The 14,113-nt window shown below is 33.6% G+C and overlaps 1 protein-coding gene across 5 annotated transcripts in view; it reads left to right on the forward strand.

Annotated features, from left to right (window-relative positions):
- LOC130244242 (nesprin-1-like) overlaps window positions 1-14,113 on the forward strand; it is a 197,194-nt gene that overhangs the window by 22,836 nt on the left and 160,245 nt on the right. For all 5 annotated transcript variants that reach the window (XM_056476573.1, XM_056476574.1, XM_056476575.1 and 2 more), the window contains exons 13-17: window positions 1,887-2,064; window positions 2,132-2,314; window positions 4,080-4,223; window positions 6,374-6,529; window positions 8,994-9,158. In XM_056476573.1, the coding sequence (XP_056332548.1) occupies window positions 1,887-2,064; window positions 2,132-2,314; window positions 4,080-4,223; window positions 6,374-6,529; window positions 8,994-9,158 (826 nt within the window). The remainder of the gene's footprint in view (window positions 1-1,886; window positions 2,065-2,131; window positions 2,315-4,079; window positions 4,224-6,373; window positions 6,530-8,993; window positions 9,159-14,113) is intronic.

The raw sequence follows: 14,113 nt of genomic DNA on the forward strand, positions 1-14,113 counted from the left end.
TACTAGTTCATTCATTTATTTTTCTTCAGCTTCGTCCCTGATTTATCAGAGGTTGCCACAGCAGAATGAACCGCTAACTAATCCAGCATATGTTTTATGCAGCGGATTCCCTTCCAGCTGCAACCCAGTACTGGGAAACACCCATACACTCATTCACACACATATTAATGCACTACGACCAATTTTGCTTACCCAATTCCCCTATAGCGCATGTGTTTGGACTGTGGGGGAAACCGGAGCACCCGGAGGAAACCCACGCAAACGCAGGGAGAACATGCAAACCAGCCGGGACTCAAACCAAGCAACCTTCTTGCTGTGAGGCGACAGTGCTAACCACTGAGCTACTGTGCCACCATAATATACTTATTTAAATTTTAATACTATGTAAAGAATGCTAAAATAACACTCAGAAACATGGAGCTGGATGGAAGTAACGTCTGGCTCACAATCAAAAACACAACATTATTATTTTAGCCAGAAATCAATGAAAATTGATCATAATAACAGACCAGATTATTGATGTAATGGAGCAGTTGCCACAAATGGTGCAACACAAACAACACTGCCAGCTCAGAATTATTAGTATTGATTAGTTTACAACATTACATTTTTCTCAACTGATTTTATAGCTGTAAATGGACAGTAAAGAGCTCTCAATTAATTAATATTGTCTTAAAACAAAGTAAATGTAGTTTAGATATTTAGTGCATTGAACTTTGCAAATCTAGTAAAACTGGTTACTAGTTCTTGTACAAAAGTGCTCATTTTTGCAACCCTGTAAGAAAAAAATGAGGACGACGTAGAAAATCTCAATGAAGATGTTTATTCAGCATAGCAGTCTCAAAATACACGACAGTACCTTGGATTCACCTGAGTCAGAATGAACCCTGAACATTGAACTTAAACCTTTATCCTCTTTTAGCTGTTGCCTTTAGACTTGCCTTTCGATGTTAATGAAGTTGCTCCTTGGCTGTTGACCCAGCTGTTTGTTCTCTCTATCTCTCTATGTTAATGCAATTTCAACACCATTGATTAGATGTTTCTCTGTGCACCACACTCATCCCCATTCTACAATTGTTACCATTTGGTCGAGATTTAGTCACCTCAAACAATGAAGAGACAAGAAACTGTTGACTTCTATATTCTCTCATAAGTCAGCCCTTTTGGGACATCAACACACCATTTAGAGTGGAAGTTGGGTCGAGGCAGACTCATTTCTTACAATACATAGATCCATTTCTGATCCATTTTATTTATTAATTGATTTATTGATATATTTATTGATACATTCATTTAATAAAACAATAAATATGTGTGTGATTCCAATAACAATAGAAATGCACAATATTGGATTTATGCTGATACCAGTAATTATAGAGATGCATTATTTTGAATTTTTGCCAACATTTATTATATGATTTTGCCCAATAGACAGTAGTCGTGGCCAATACAGATACCAACAGTAATACCGATAATCATAGAAATGCACAATATTAAATTTTGCTGATATTTTTATCTAATTTTGGCTCATAGGCAGTAGTCGTGTCCAATACAGATACTAGTAGTGATACAGATAATAAAACATTTATTTATTTATTTATTTATTTATTTGTTTGTTTTATTGTTTAAAATTAAAACAATAAGATAGACAGAGGGAGAAAAAAATACATTCAAATACATATACACACATATACTGTACATATACATACACACACATTAGTATGCACATAGTATATCATAATTCATATTTGAAACTATTAATATTAATAATCAATAGTGAAACAGATGGTATAATTTCGGATGCTTGTAAAATATTCTTCTTTATCTGTGTGGTTTGCATCAGTAGTTTTTAACCTCTCTCACTCTCTCTTTCCGCCTGGCTATAGTCTGAGTCTCCAGGCATCTCGAGAGTGTCAGGGAAAGGAGAAGCTGCTGGAGCAGAGGTTTCGTGCTGCTTTTCGAGACTTCCAACAGTGGCTGGTCAATGCCAAAATCAACACAGCCAAGTGTTTTGACGTGCCTCAGAACCTGGCTGAAGCGTCATCCAGCCTGCAGAAGATCCAGGTAACGTTTTATCGATTTCTCATTTCTTTTCGGTCCAGATTCTGTGGCTGAGGCTGTCTCATTGCAGGAGTTTCTGAGTGACCGAGAGCAAGGCCAGGGTAAACTGAACACAGTGGCGGCCAGTGGAGAGCTACTGATGAGCATCGCTGCTAAAGACAGAGTGGAGTCAGTCAGAGCGAAAATCAACACAGCCAGAGAAGACTGGAAAACACTCATGACCAACCTGCACCAGAGAGAGAACGCCTTACAGGTCTCACAATTCACACACATCTGCTCACCTGATCAACTTACACCCAAAACTGCAATACATGAAATTTAATTTAAAGGGATAGTTCATCCAAATATGAAAAATCTGTCCTTGTTTATTCCTTTACAGAGTTTCTTTAAACACTAAAGAAGATATTTTGAAAAATGCTGAAGAGCTGTTACCATTGACTTCCATAGTATTTGTTTTTCCTACTATGGAAGTCTGTGGTTACAGGTTTTCAGCATTTCTCTAAATATCTTCTTTTGTGTTGAACAGGAAAACACATAATTCCAAGGTTTGGAAACACTTGAGGGGGAGTAAACAGTACATAAACTATCCCTTTTAAATCTTCTTACGAAGAACATAAGGCATCTGAATACACTATGAAGGTTAAAACAAGAAAAATTATTATTATTAAAACAGTATTATGTATCTCACCCCACTGGCTAGTGTTTTTTTTTTTTACCTTCTTTTATCCATAAACCCAATTCTGAAACATTATTATGGCAACAACTTAGGTCATTTTGCACTTTTAGTATCTTAAGAAGTGTTTATAAACTAATTTCGAGAGGATCGCATGCTTATGATTGACCATGGCTAGTCCTGCAATAACTAACACATGATTCACCAATCAGACGATTCCTAAGTCACCATAAATAACCAAAGTTTCATACCTCAGTCATCTTCCTTTTGAAGAATCCCCCCTTTCACCCCTTCTCCTAGATATGGCGGCATGGTGGCCCAGTGGTTAGCACTGTTGCCTCACACCAAGAATGTCACTGGTTCAAGTCCTTACCAGGCCAGTAAACGTTTTTATGTGGAGTTTACATGTTCTCCCTGTGCTCGAGTGAGTTTCCCCCGGGTTGCCCAGTTTCCTCCCACCGTCTAAAGACATGCGACATAAGTGAATTGACTGAATGAAATCGACACCATAGACGAGCTCTTAGTCAGCGGCATTTCTCTTCATAGCAGTCCCTAATTTGTCATTAGCCATAAATAAGCAAGGGAGTTCTTAAGAGCTGCCTGAGCTCAAACTCCCCTCTCATCCTCCAAACGGGAGGGAGCCCCGGGCACAAGGATCTAATGAGCTCAGGGCTCTCTCCAAACAAGCTTGATAATCAATCATCAGCTAAGTGTGAACTCTTGAAATACATTTGTTAATGCATCTTAAGAGGGTTTTAAAAATATTTCACTAATTTGCACTAGAAAACTAACTAAAATCCAGAGTAAGAAAAAAATTAATATTTTTATGTTTGTTTTTCCCCAATCTTTTGATTTTTAGACAGAACAGAATAGCGAAACTGAGAGAAAACAGACAATCAAACTAACCCCATATAACAGTCAGACCAAAAAAAGTACATTCAGCACAATTCATCCACAGGAGTGTTCTCCACAACAGTTAGAAAGGTTGCTAAGTAGTAAAGATTCTCTTATATGACCGTCTCATAGAACATTAAAGTTTTCTAATTGTATGTAACAATGCAGTGTTTAAATGTTGGAGATGAGGGGTCTTTCCTTTGAAACTGAAGTGTATTTATATTTATTTAGTAAATTAGCGTTTATTTATTTAATTAGCGTTATTGGTGCATGTTTTCAATCTCAAATTGTAATTAAAGGAATAGTTAAGTACAGTCAAATAATCTTAATCACTCCATTATTCACTCACCCTCAAGCCTTCCTCAGTGTGTTTGACAAAAAGCGTTGTAAACTGCTGATATGTCCGTCATGTCTCTTTAAGTGTAGTGTGTCATTGATGGTTTTGCTACAGAATCTTCAGGCTCAGATGCGGGACTTTGAGACGAGTGTGGAGCCCCTTCAAGACTGGCTGAATGACACTGAAGAAGCTGTTCAGGAGAGCAGCAGTCGACTGCAGGACCTCACGGCTAAGAAGCAGGAGCTGCACAGGTTACAGGTACAGTAGAGCACAATCAAGAGCAGCTCAGTTCTCATGCAGCCATCAGCAGACGAGCCACTCATGCGCATCTCATTGTAGCTGATCATCTGCAGCACATACGCTTTAAGGCATTAAAGCTCTACGCTTTGACTATATTAGTTTTTTTTCTACAATATTTTTCTTTGTGACTATATGACACTGTAAACTGTGTTTATATATAATACCTTTAACTGTTAAAAGCTATTAGTTACTAGTTGATTAGTTAAAGTTATTAGTAACTGATAAAGTTATAGTAACTAATAACTATCCCGAATTAGATTTTGTAAAGCTGCTTAAGAACAATAATTATTGTGAAAGCGCTATACAAATAAACTTGAATTGAATTGAATTGTTTAAAGAATATACATGAATTTATTTTAAATAGTTTATTTATTTAATTATTGTTTATTTATTTATTTATGGATTTTACATACATTATCTTTAGTGTGAAAGCATTAAGGTAAATATAAATAAACTGTTTTCATTTCCATAATGCGACATGTTGTTGTGACATTCCTAAATATGGTAGAATAATCTGCATATGTAATAATATTTGTACATCTTGATCATGATTAGATAACTGTATATTTAGTTAGTCATTTTCTGAAGTGTATTGCTTTTTGATTTTTAACATTTTTGTCATTGTAGCTCTTTTGTACTTCAAATTAATTATTGCAAAAACTTTTGTATTTGAAGATATTTTAAGATAAAATATTTTTTCATTTTACTTTGTCAATATACATTTTTTTAATCGGTTTAGTTAACAAAACAATAATATATATATATTTTTTAAAAAGTACTAAAATAACTGAAATAAAAAGTCAAAATAAAAACAGAACTTATTAATATTATACATATTAAAACAGAACTTATTAATATTATACATATTAAAACAGAACTTATTAATATTATACATATTAAAACAGAACTTATTAATATTATACATATTAAAACAGAACTTATTAATATTATACATATTAAAACAGAACTTATTAAGACATATACGTGCTGAATTGAATTGTTTAAAGAATATACATGAATTTCTTTTAAATATTTTATTTATTTAATTATTATTTATTTATTTATTTATGGATTTTACATACATTATCTTTGGTGTGAAAGCATTAAGGTAAATATAAATAAACTGTTTTAATTTCCATAATGCGACATGTTGTTGTGACATTCCTAAATATGGTAGAGTAATCTGCATATGTAATAATATTTGTGCATCTTGATCATTGTAGGTTATCAAGACATGTTTATTAATTGTTTTGTGTTTTTTGGAAAACTGTATTTTTAGTTTGTCATTTTCTGAAGTGTATTGGATTGTAGTACTTTTGTACTTCAAATTAATTATTGCAAAAACTTTTGTATTTTAAGATAATATATTTTTCATTTTACTCTGTCAATAGAAAAAAAAATTTAATCGGTTTAGTTAACAAAACAATAAAGAAGTACAAAAATAGCTGAAATAAAAATTCTAAATAAAAACAGAATTATTAATATTATACAGAATATTAATCATACAGAACTAATTATATTAATTGTACTAAAAGTACACTTTATTTAATTATTAAATTACTATTTATTTAATTATTTATTGTTCTATTAAAATTACATGAAATATATATGTGAAAAAAAAACATTTTTAATGTTCCCTTTAATTACAAAAAATTCCTTTTAATATGAAAAATATTTCTTCTGAGTGCCGTTGCTTTTAGTTAGAAAAAGGTTTAAATCAGCCTTTAGGCTCAATAGTCAGGTACACTCCTTCCATGGAATTGTCAGAGGAAGGGTGGAGTGAAAATGTGTTTTGAACCAGGAGTGTAATACCTAGTTCATCCACTGGATGTCAAACTTACACACTGCACCTTTAATATCTTGTAATGTCTTAACTTGCTTGTGTAAAGCATTAGTGTGTGTGATCAAATAGCAAACAGTGTAGCATTCATGTCATGCTTTAACCTGCTTTAATCTCTCCGATACTCATGCTAACATCGCTTCTCCCCAGTCCTAACGTCTGTCCTATTTATGCTCCACCATGTTGCTTGATTAATATTCTTAACGCAGAACTGTGTCTGTGTGTGTGTGTGTGATGCTGCTGTGTGCTAATGTGCCTGTGCTTTCAGTCTCTGCTAGAGGAATTAGCCTCTAAGGAGCCTCAGCTGCTCAGGTTGAGGGAGAAGGCCCAGCAGCTGTGGGACGGACACACGGCCGGAAAGGGCTTTGTGCACCGTGTCTCGCAGCTCTCTGCTCAGTACCTAGCTTTAAGCAACCTGACCAAGGTAACGTCCTGTCTGTCTGCCTGCCTGCCTGCTAGACTGCTGGCTCTAGTGCTGCAGGGGGCACAAACTATATGTGATGCATACTGTAAGGGCTGTGTCTGAAAAATGCCGTTAAAATGCTTTAAAAGGTTCATCAGGATGTACTAATACAGTGTTTATGTCCTCTGTACTAACAGTCTCTGATAGAAATGTAAATTAATGAAAAGTTTAAATTTGTATTCATTTAAATATTATTATATTAAATATTATAGTATTATTTGGATATTTATTTGTAATTAAATTGTAATTATTTGACTTCTACATTTTTTTTAATATTTAATTTTTCATTTATTTAGCTTTTATTATTTTTATATATATATTGTCTTTTTAACCAAATGGTCTCTGATGGAAACAGTAAACTTACAAAAAATATATATATATATATATTTTTTTTTTTTTCTAATAATTTTTTTATTTAATAATATGATTAATAATAATGAATGAATAAATTATTATATATTTTTTTCATTCATCCGAAGCAATTGTGGTATCTGTATTTCTTGAAGTATAATTTTTCATTATTGTTTATTTAATAATTAGTTGTATATTAGATTGTGTACTTTTTATTGATTTAATTTATTATAAAATGTTCGTATTTAATTTTTTATTCGTTTTGTTTTATGTATTTTTTATAATGTATTTTAACCAAATGCTACTTAATAATAAACAGTAAATCTAATAAAACAACAAATATTAATTTATTTACATTTTAATGCAACTTTATTCTTATTTAAAATTGTATTTCTTTTTTATTTATATAATTATTATTATTATTAATATTATTATTTTTTGAGAACTTTTTGTAATTTCAACTAGGAAAGATTAGTGGTCATTACAATTTTTGCTTTTTTTAATCATAAGATATGTCTTAAGATATGGCATTGTTAGCATCTGATGCAATTGTGGTATTTGTATTTATTGATTTACTCTCAAATAATAAAATGTCTACATTTAATATGAGTTTTTTTTAAGTCACTAGCTATGTTTCCATCTACATTTTGAATACGCATTTTAAAAAAATGGTTGATGGAAACACCAAGATGCGCATAAATTAAGAAAATGCACATAAAAACGTGAGTGGGATAAACTTTTTATTCGATAAGAAAAGAATGTGCAGAAACTACGATGGAAACACTTTTACTGAACAAATTCCAGTATAGTATGCACATTAAAAAAGTCATGTGATTTTGTTAAAAGATCATGTGATGATAAATGTGTGTGAAAGGACAAACCAGCAGGCTGAGTGCATTGTAAAACATCTGAAATGTTGTTTTGATCATTCTAAAACACCCAAACCATTTTAATATTAGTGTTATTATATTATTAAACACCTCTAGAACTGTCAAGAGCATCTGTGCTCCGCGTCTCATGCCTTCAAACGCCTCCATGTGCGTGCATGTTGGCATTTGTCTTCTGAGGCACAAGTCATTTATTAAATAAAGAAAAGATTCACGCAGCTTCTCCTACCTCAGCAAATCCCATTTTTAATTTTGATATTTGAAGCCAGTTAATCGGGTAGTGGTGATTTTGTTTTCATTGACTACTTGGATGGAAACGCTGCTTTATTCGCATGTGTTTTACAGTATGTGACATTCCTGTATTGCACATAAATCTAATTTGCATCTTTGGATGGAAGCATAGCTAGTGACTAACCACACCATCAAAGCTCCAAAATAGTTCTCTTTTTTCACACACAGCCCTTGGGTTTTCATTTACAGTATGGTGAAGGACCCTGAAAGCTTAATATATAGTCATTAAACTCATTAGTCATAAATAACCTTCAGAACACATTTTTAAATGTTACTTTCACCTTGTATTTAAGTTTCGCTTCACTATTTATTTACAATATGCATTTGTTGCACAGAAAAAGACATATTAAAGGCAATGTAAGTGGACATTTTTGCTGCCTACTGTACCTGTATTTACTAATAAACAAAGAAGAAAATCAAATGTAATAATCATCTAAACAAATCGACCCACAGTATGACTGGAAAAGTGTTGTTGCTTTCCTTTTAACCCATATAATATTTCTGTTAAGATGCTTCCCTTTACTCAATGATTAATTACTAAACTATATGTAATGACTGTGCAGTATGAACCACTTATTCTACATACATATACTTGCAAAATTGACAATTGTAAGATTTTTTTCATCTGTTTTTTATTCATTTTTTATTTTATTTTGTCGATTGAAAAACAATTTTGGAGCTGGAAGCCTAATATAGAGTAATCAGAACAAATGTTTTTAAATGTTACTTTCACCTTGTATTTAAGTTTCACTTCACAATTTATTTATAATATGCATTTGTTTACAGAAAGACATATCTAAGGCAATGTATTGTCTGTAAGTGACTTTTTGTAACTTGCAGTCACTTTATCTCAGAGCATGTGTTGTTTATCTGTTTATTTTGTGCTCGTCTAATAGGAGAAAGCCTCCAGAATTGAGCGTATGGTGTCCGAGCACCAGCTGTTCTCTCAGGGCCTGAAGGAGCTGCAGAACTGGGTGTCCGACACCAGTCACATGCTGCAAACCTACTGTACTCCCACCGCAGACAAGAACGTGCTGGACAGCAGGATGATCAAACTCGAGGTCAATAATACACATCACCACAAATATCGATGCCTATTTCAGAATTGATGACTGTAAGCCATATAAATCAAATATAATTTGCAACATCATAGCAGAATCGATTTGATCGGATAACTTGAATAAGTGAATCTTCAACTGCAGAATTTTTTAAAGAATCTTTTGAATCAGTGAGTCATTAACTGCAGAATCGCTTTGAAAGGATCTTTTGAATCAGTGAATTGTGAACTTCAGAATCGCTCTGATTTAAATCAGTGAGACACTAGGAGCGTTCGACTTCATGCTGCGCTGCGCAGATCGATTGAAATCTGTCTTAAAGCGGTGCATGCTGGTTAGAAATTTTGTCCGGATTGATGCTGCGCCGACACCACGTGACTGTCACATGTGGCATCAAAGTACCGCGACAGCGCTCTGAGATCAGACGACTGATTCAGCCTGTGCTGCATTTGAGGAGTGTAGGAATGGGTTTTAAACCACAGCGGTTCGAACTGTAGTTCTGCCGAATGACTAAAAAGTTATTAGTATTGATGGTGAAAAACTGTACATTCTAGTCAAACCATTCTTCTGCAATCTTATACCAAAAACAGACATAAGGGCAGTATTAATAGCTATAAATGTGGGAGAGCGTTGATATTATGTGATTGTATTGTATTGCAATATAAAGCAGTTAAGTGTTGATGTTAAATCACAAGTAATTCACAAATACTTGAAAATGAGAAGATCTAATGACAATAACTTGCTATGGTTACAACTGAATTAATTACAAAATAACTGTATAAAATGATCAAATATGAAATGATAAAACATATGATATAAAATGTACCCAGCTTAAATGTTAAATTAAAGTTACTAGAGGTAGAAGGAGAGACACAGGGGGAGGGAGAGAGAGACAAAGAGAGCAGGCCCAGAAGTTAGCCTGATTGTAGTAGAGTCAGAGAAGATAGACTACAGTGGAGAAGAGGAGCAGAGCAGGAAAGCACAAAGACAGAAAAGAGAGGCCAGGAAAAAGCCAGAGCAGAGTTTTACTACCTATTTTGTCTCTTTCTTGACCATGTGACCAAAGCCCAAATGCTGAGACATTCAAACTGAGCAATCAACAGTGACCACATCGTAAAACCCCCAAAGTCCACACACCAGGCCCTGATCTTATCAGTATCTGCCTTTGGAGTCAGGATAGACCTTCTTAGTCAGAGCCGGCCCAAGGCATTAGCGAACTAAGCGGCTGCTTAGGGCCCCGTGGCCACCAGGGGCCCCCCAAGAGTGCACGAAATGAATGAGTGACTTTCATTTTATGTTTGTTTGTTGGGTTATGGATAAGGGGTGGGACAAAACATATGCCCATTTATCATGTTATTTCCGGCCGCGATACATATTCTGGAACCACGTATCGATACTTATCTAAATTTACAAAAGATATAAATTAATTAATTAGTCTTTCACACTGACTGCAACAGATTACCGCTTTAAATACAGTACACCCAGCCACCACCAGGCGCTTCCCATAACAGCAGATCATCAGAGACACACCGGCGTCATGTAAACCGCTGACAGGTGAGCCATTGCAATGGTGGAAATCTCAGGCATACGGACATTCTTCTGTCCAAGCTGGACCAAGGTATTTGTGTTTCAGACATCCAGCTCCCCCGAATTTTCCGCTAGTTTCTTCCTCACAAACGCGCTTTCACTTCGCTATATCGCTCGTGCGTGCCCGCGGGCAGTGCTGTGACTTAAATGTGCTCAAACATTTTAATTCCGCCAAAATATGTATTAGATAAAGATATCAATAGGGGGTGAACATATAATTTAAAAGGCCTTGCGTTTATTTAATCCTTACAGATTTTGGCAAAGTCTTGTAGATGGTATTTTGGCTAAAAATATTAGGGTAATTAAAAAATCTTTTTAAATAGATGAGTAAATAACTGATGTTCTCCACTGCTGAAAACTTCATACGCGACCAGAGGAGTCTGTTCTCACCTCTCAGAGCATTCTGATCAGTTAAAGAAAAAATATTAATGCATTAAAAATATTACAAATATTTAATGCATGATTGTTTATTCAAAATAAACCAGAGCTAAGCATAAATGTTTCCATGTTTTCATAAAATAAGTTGATCAAGTTGTTTAAAGTTTACAGAAAACTAGAAAGCTATAATTGACTATTATGACAGTTTTCTTAAATGCATATTCCACAAAATTGAGATTCTGCTGCTATGATAGAGATGACTGTGATTTTCTATCACAAACTGCTCTTTGCACATCAGCATTGTTAAGTTGTTTGACAGCTGTGCGCTTGTTTTACATTGTTGCAATTTTAGAAACATGCTGTCATTAAAAGAAATGCATCAACCTTTTAATGCATTTTTTCCTTTTTGCATTTTTTGATACATTTTTTTTTCATTTTTGATGCATTTTTTTCATGATATATTTATGATTGGTTTTCTGTTGATTTATCGCAGAATCACTGATATCGTGATTAAAGCAACAGTGCATGGCACAGCAGCAAAACGCTTCATAAACTTGGTGATAAAAAATAAGCTTCTGATTAATACATTTGTTTCAAATTTCTTATTACACAGCCATGAACTATGGATGGTAAATACACTGCAAAAATGATTTTCTTTCTTCTTCTTTTTGTCTAGTCCAAATATCTAAAAAAAAATGTAACCAATAAACATTTTCTAGACAGATTTTTAGTCAAAATTATGTGCGTTTTTTTTTTTCATAAAAAAAGCTCAATACTCTGCCAATTAGGGTAAATAAAAGAATATTGTTTTTGGTTTTAAGTAAGATTATTTTACTTATCTCATTGGCAGATTAATTTGTTCACTTTACAGAAAAAAAATTCACTTAATTTAGAATTATTTCTGAAAACTGAATTTTTTTTTCTAGATATTTAGTAATATGCTATATGCGAATATGTCTACAAAATGCTTCCTGATTTAATTTGAATTTGATGTAAATAGTTTTAAGCTATTTGAACTACAAAATGCATTTTTTTCAGTGTTAACATTTATCCATTTAAAAAAAATGATCTTTATTGTCACTATTCTTGACTGTTTGGCAGCGTTTTGTGACTGAATAATAATAATAATAACAATAATACTAATAATAATAATAATAATAATAATAAAGTATGCTATTGGCTACTTCTAGCTGTATTTGTTTCTGTCAACATTAATTACAGCTTAGATTAATGTTTTGTGTCTAATTGTTTAGTTTTGTGGCATCAATAGGCAGTTGTTTCTGCAGTATAATATTTGGAATTGTCTTTAAACATTTTATGATTTAAGCAACACAGCTACAGCAAATAAAATCGATAATGCATGTTTTAAATTTACAGTGTGCAAATAAATCAAGGATCGACGATAATTTGTCACATTGTTTGCACCAAGGGGGCCCCAAATAAAATCCTGCTTAGGGCCCCCTGAAGGCTTGGGCCGGCCCTGTTCTTAGTCAAAAAGACATGTTTTGTCATATTCACCCTATTCTCCGTGTACGAGTGGGCGCAGCCATTGGAATCTTTTTGGCTCGAGACTTCCGGTCTCGTTCACTTCCATTCATTTTTAGACGTTAAAAACAGCTCGTTTTGCTGCTTGATGTTGCAAACTGATATTTTCTTATTATATTATTCTACTTTGTATGTATAGTCATGAAAACATTTGTTTGTAGAGTAACTAGTTTGACCGTTTTCTGCCGTTTATTATTCCTAGTCATTTTTCCTATAGGCAGCTGAGTCGGAAGTTCTAAAACAATCGCAAAAACGCGCGCACTTCCGCATCGAAGAATAAGGTCAATAAACAAACGCATATGATAATTTAGCTTCTGAGGAGTGACTGCCGGAGCTGTGATGACGACACCGATATTACACGATTGGCCGAGTTCACCGCATGACAACAAGACAAAATGTGTTTCGGGTTTATTATTGGACAAATTCCGTCTCACAAATTTCAAAACAAACAATTCACTTTTCATGCCATCTCTATCTTGTACATATCATGCTTGTTAAAAGACTACAAATATTTTACTGCAGAATCATCTTTTGTTAAATAATTTGTTCATAATGACTAGATTGTTTGCACAGGTTTATTTTCAACCTTTTTTACACTGTATTTTGCTCCATAAATGATTTAAATTCTGTATTTTAGTGAATAACCTAAATATTAACTCAAATAAATCTTACAGACTTGTAATAAAATAATTATCATCATTGATCCTGTTCACCCTAAAGGTTTCTTAACAAATTAAGTTAAAGAACTATTGTATTAAATAATTCTAAAATGATTTATATGATTAGAAAATATATATTTTATTTCCTGTCAAGCCATTACGCACAAGTTTTAAAAGTGATATTGATGTACTATGCTCTTTCTAAGAAACTTCTACTTAAAGTAGGGGTTTTCAAAGGGGGGGGGGGGGGCACTTATTAAGGGGGGCCGTGAGACATTGAGGCGTGCACTCGAGTAAATTATGATGACGATTTTTATGGGCTCACTAGAGTGAATCAGATTAATGTTAGCGTCACATCTAACTATCAGGCACATATAGATTTAATGCGTTCGAGTAAAATATATGCAAATAAAATGGACTTGGTGCTTTTTAAAATAAATAACGGTGAATGAAAGTCAAAACGGTGAGCCGTCTGACAAACAAGTGCTATTCTGAATCAAATCAGCAGGATGCCCTTCTGGATCTTTTACTAACTTTGAAGACACTACTGACTACGTTTACATTGACATAAGTAATGTAGTTATTTGCCTTAATATACAATAATATAATTAAGGTGTTTATGTGCTTTCATGTAAGAGTTTCCTGTCATTTTGGGTGACTTTAACTGCAGTTCGGCAGTTTCACCTTCACTCATAAACATTTATGCATCATTTGAAACAGTGAATACTGGAGTGAAGTTAAAATACTCTCCACCACTGGTTTTTGTGGCCCTCATTTGCATGTAATGAATAA

Source organism: Danio aesculapii, chromosome 17 (assembly GCF_903798145.1).
Source record: "Danio aesculapii chromosome 17, fDanAes4.1, whole genome shotgun sequence".
Taxonomy (NCBI): Eukaryota; Metazoa; Chordata; class Actinopteri; order Cypriniformes; family Danionidae; genus Danio; species Danio aesculapii.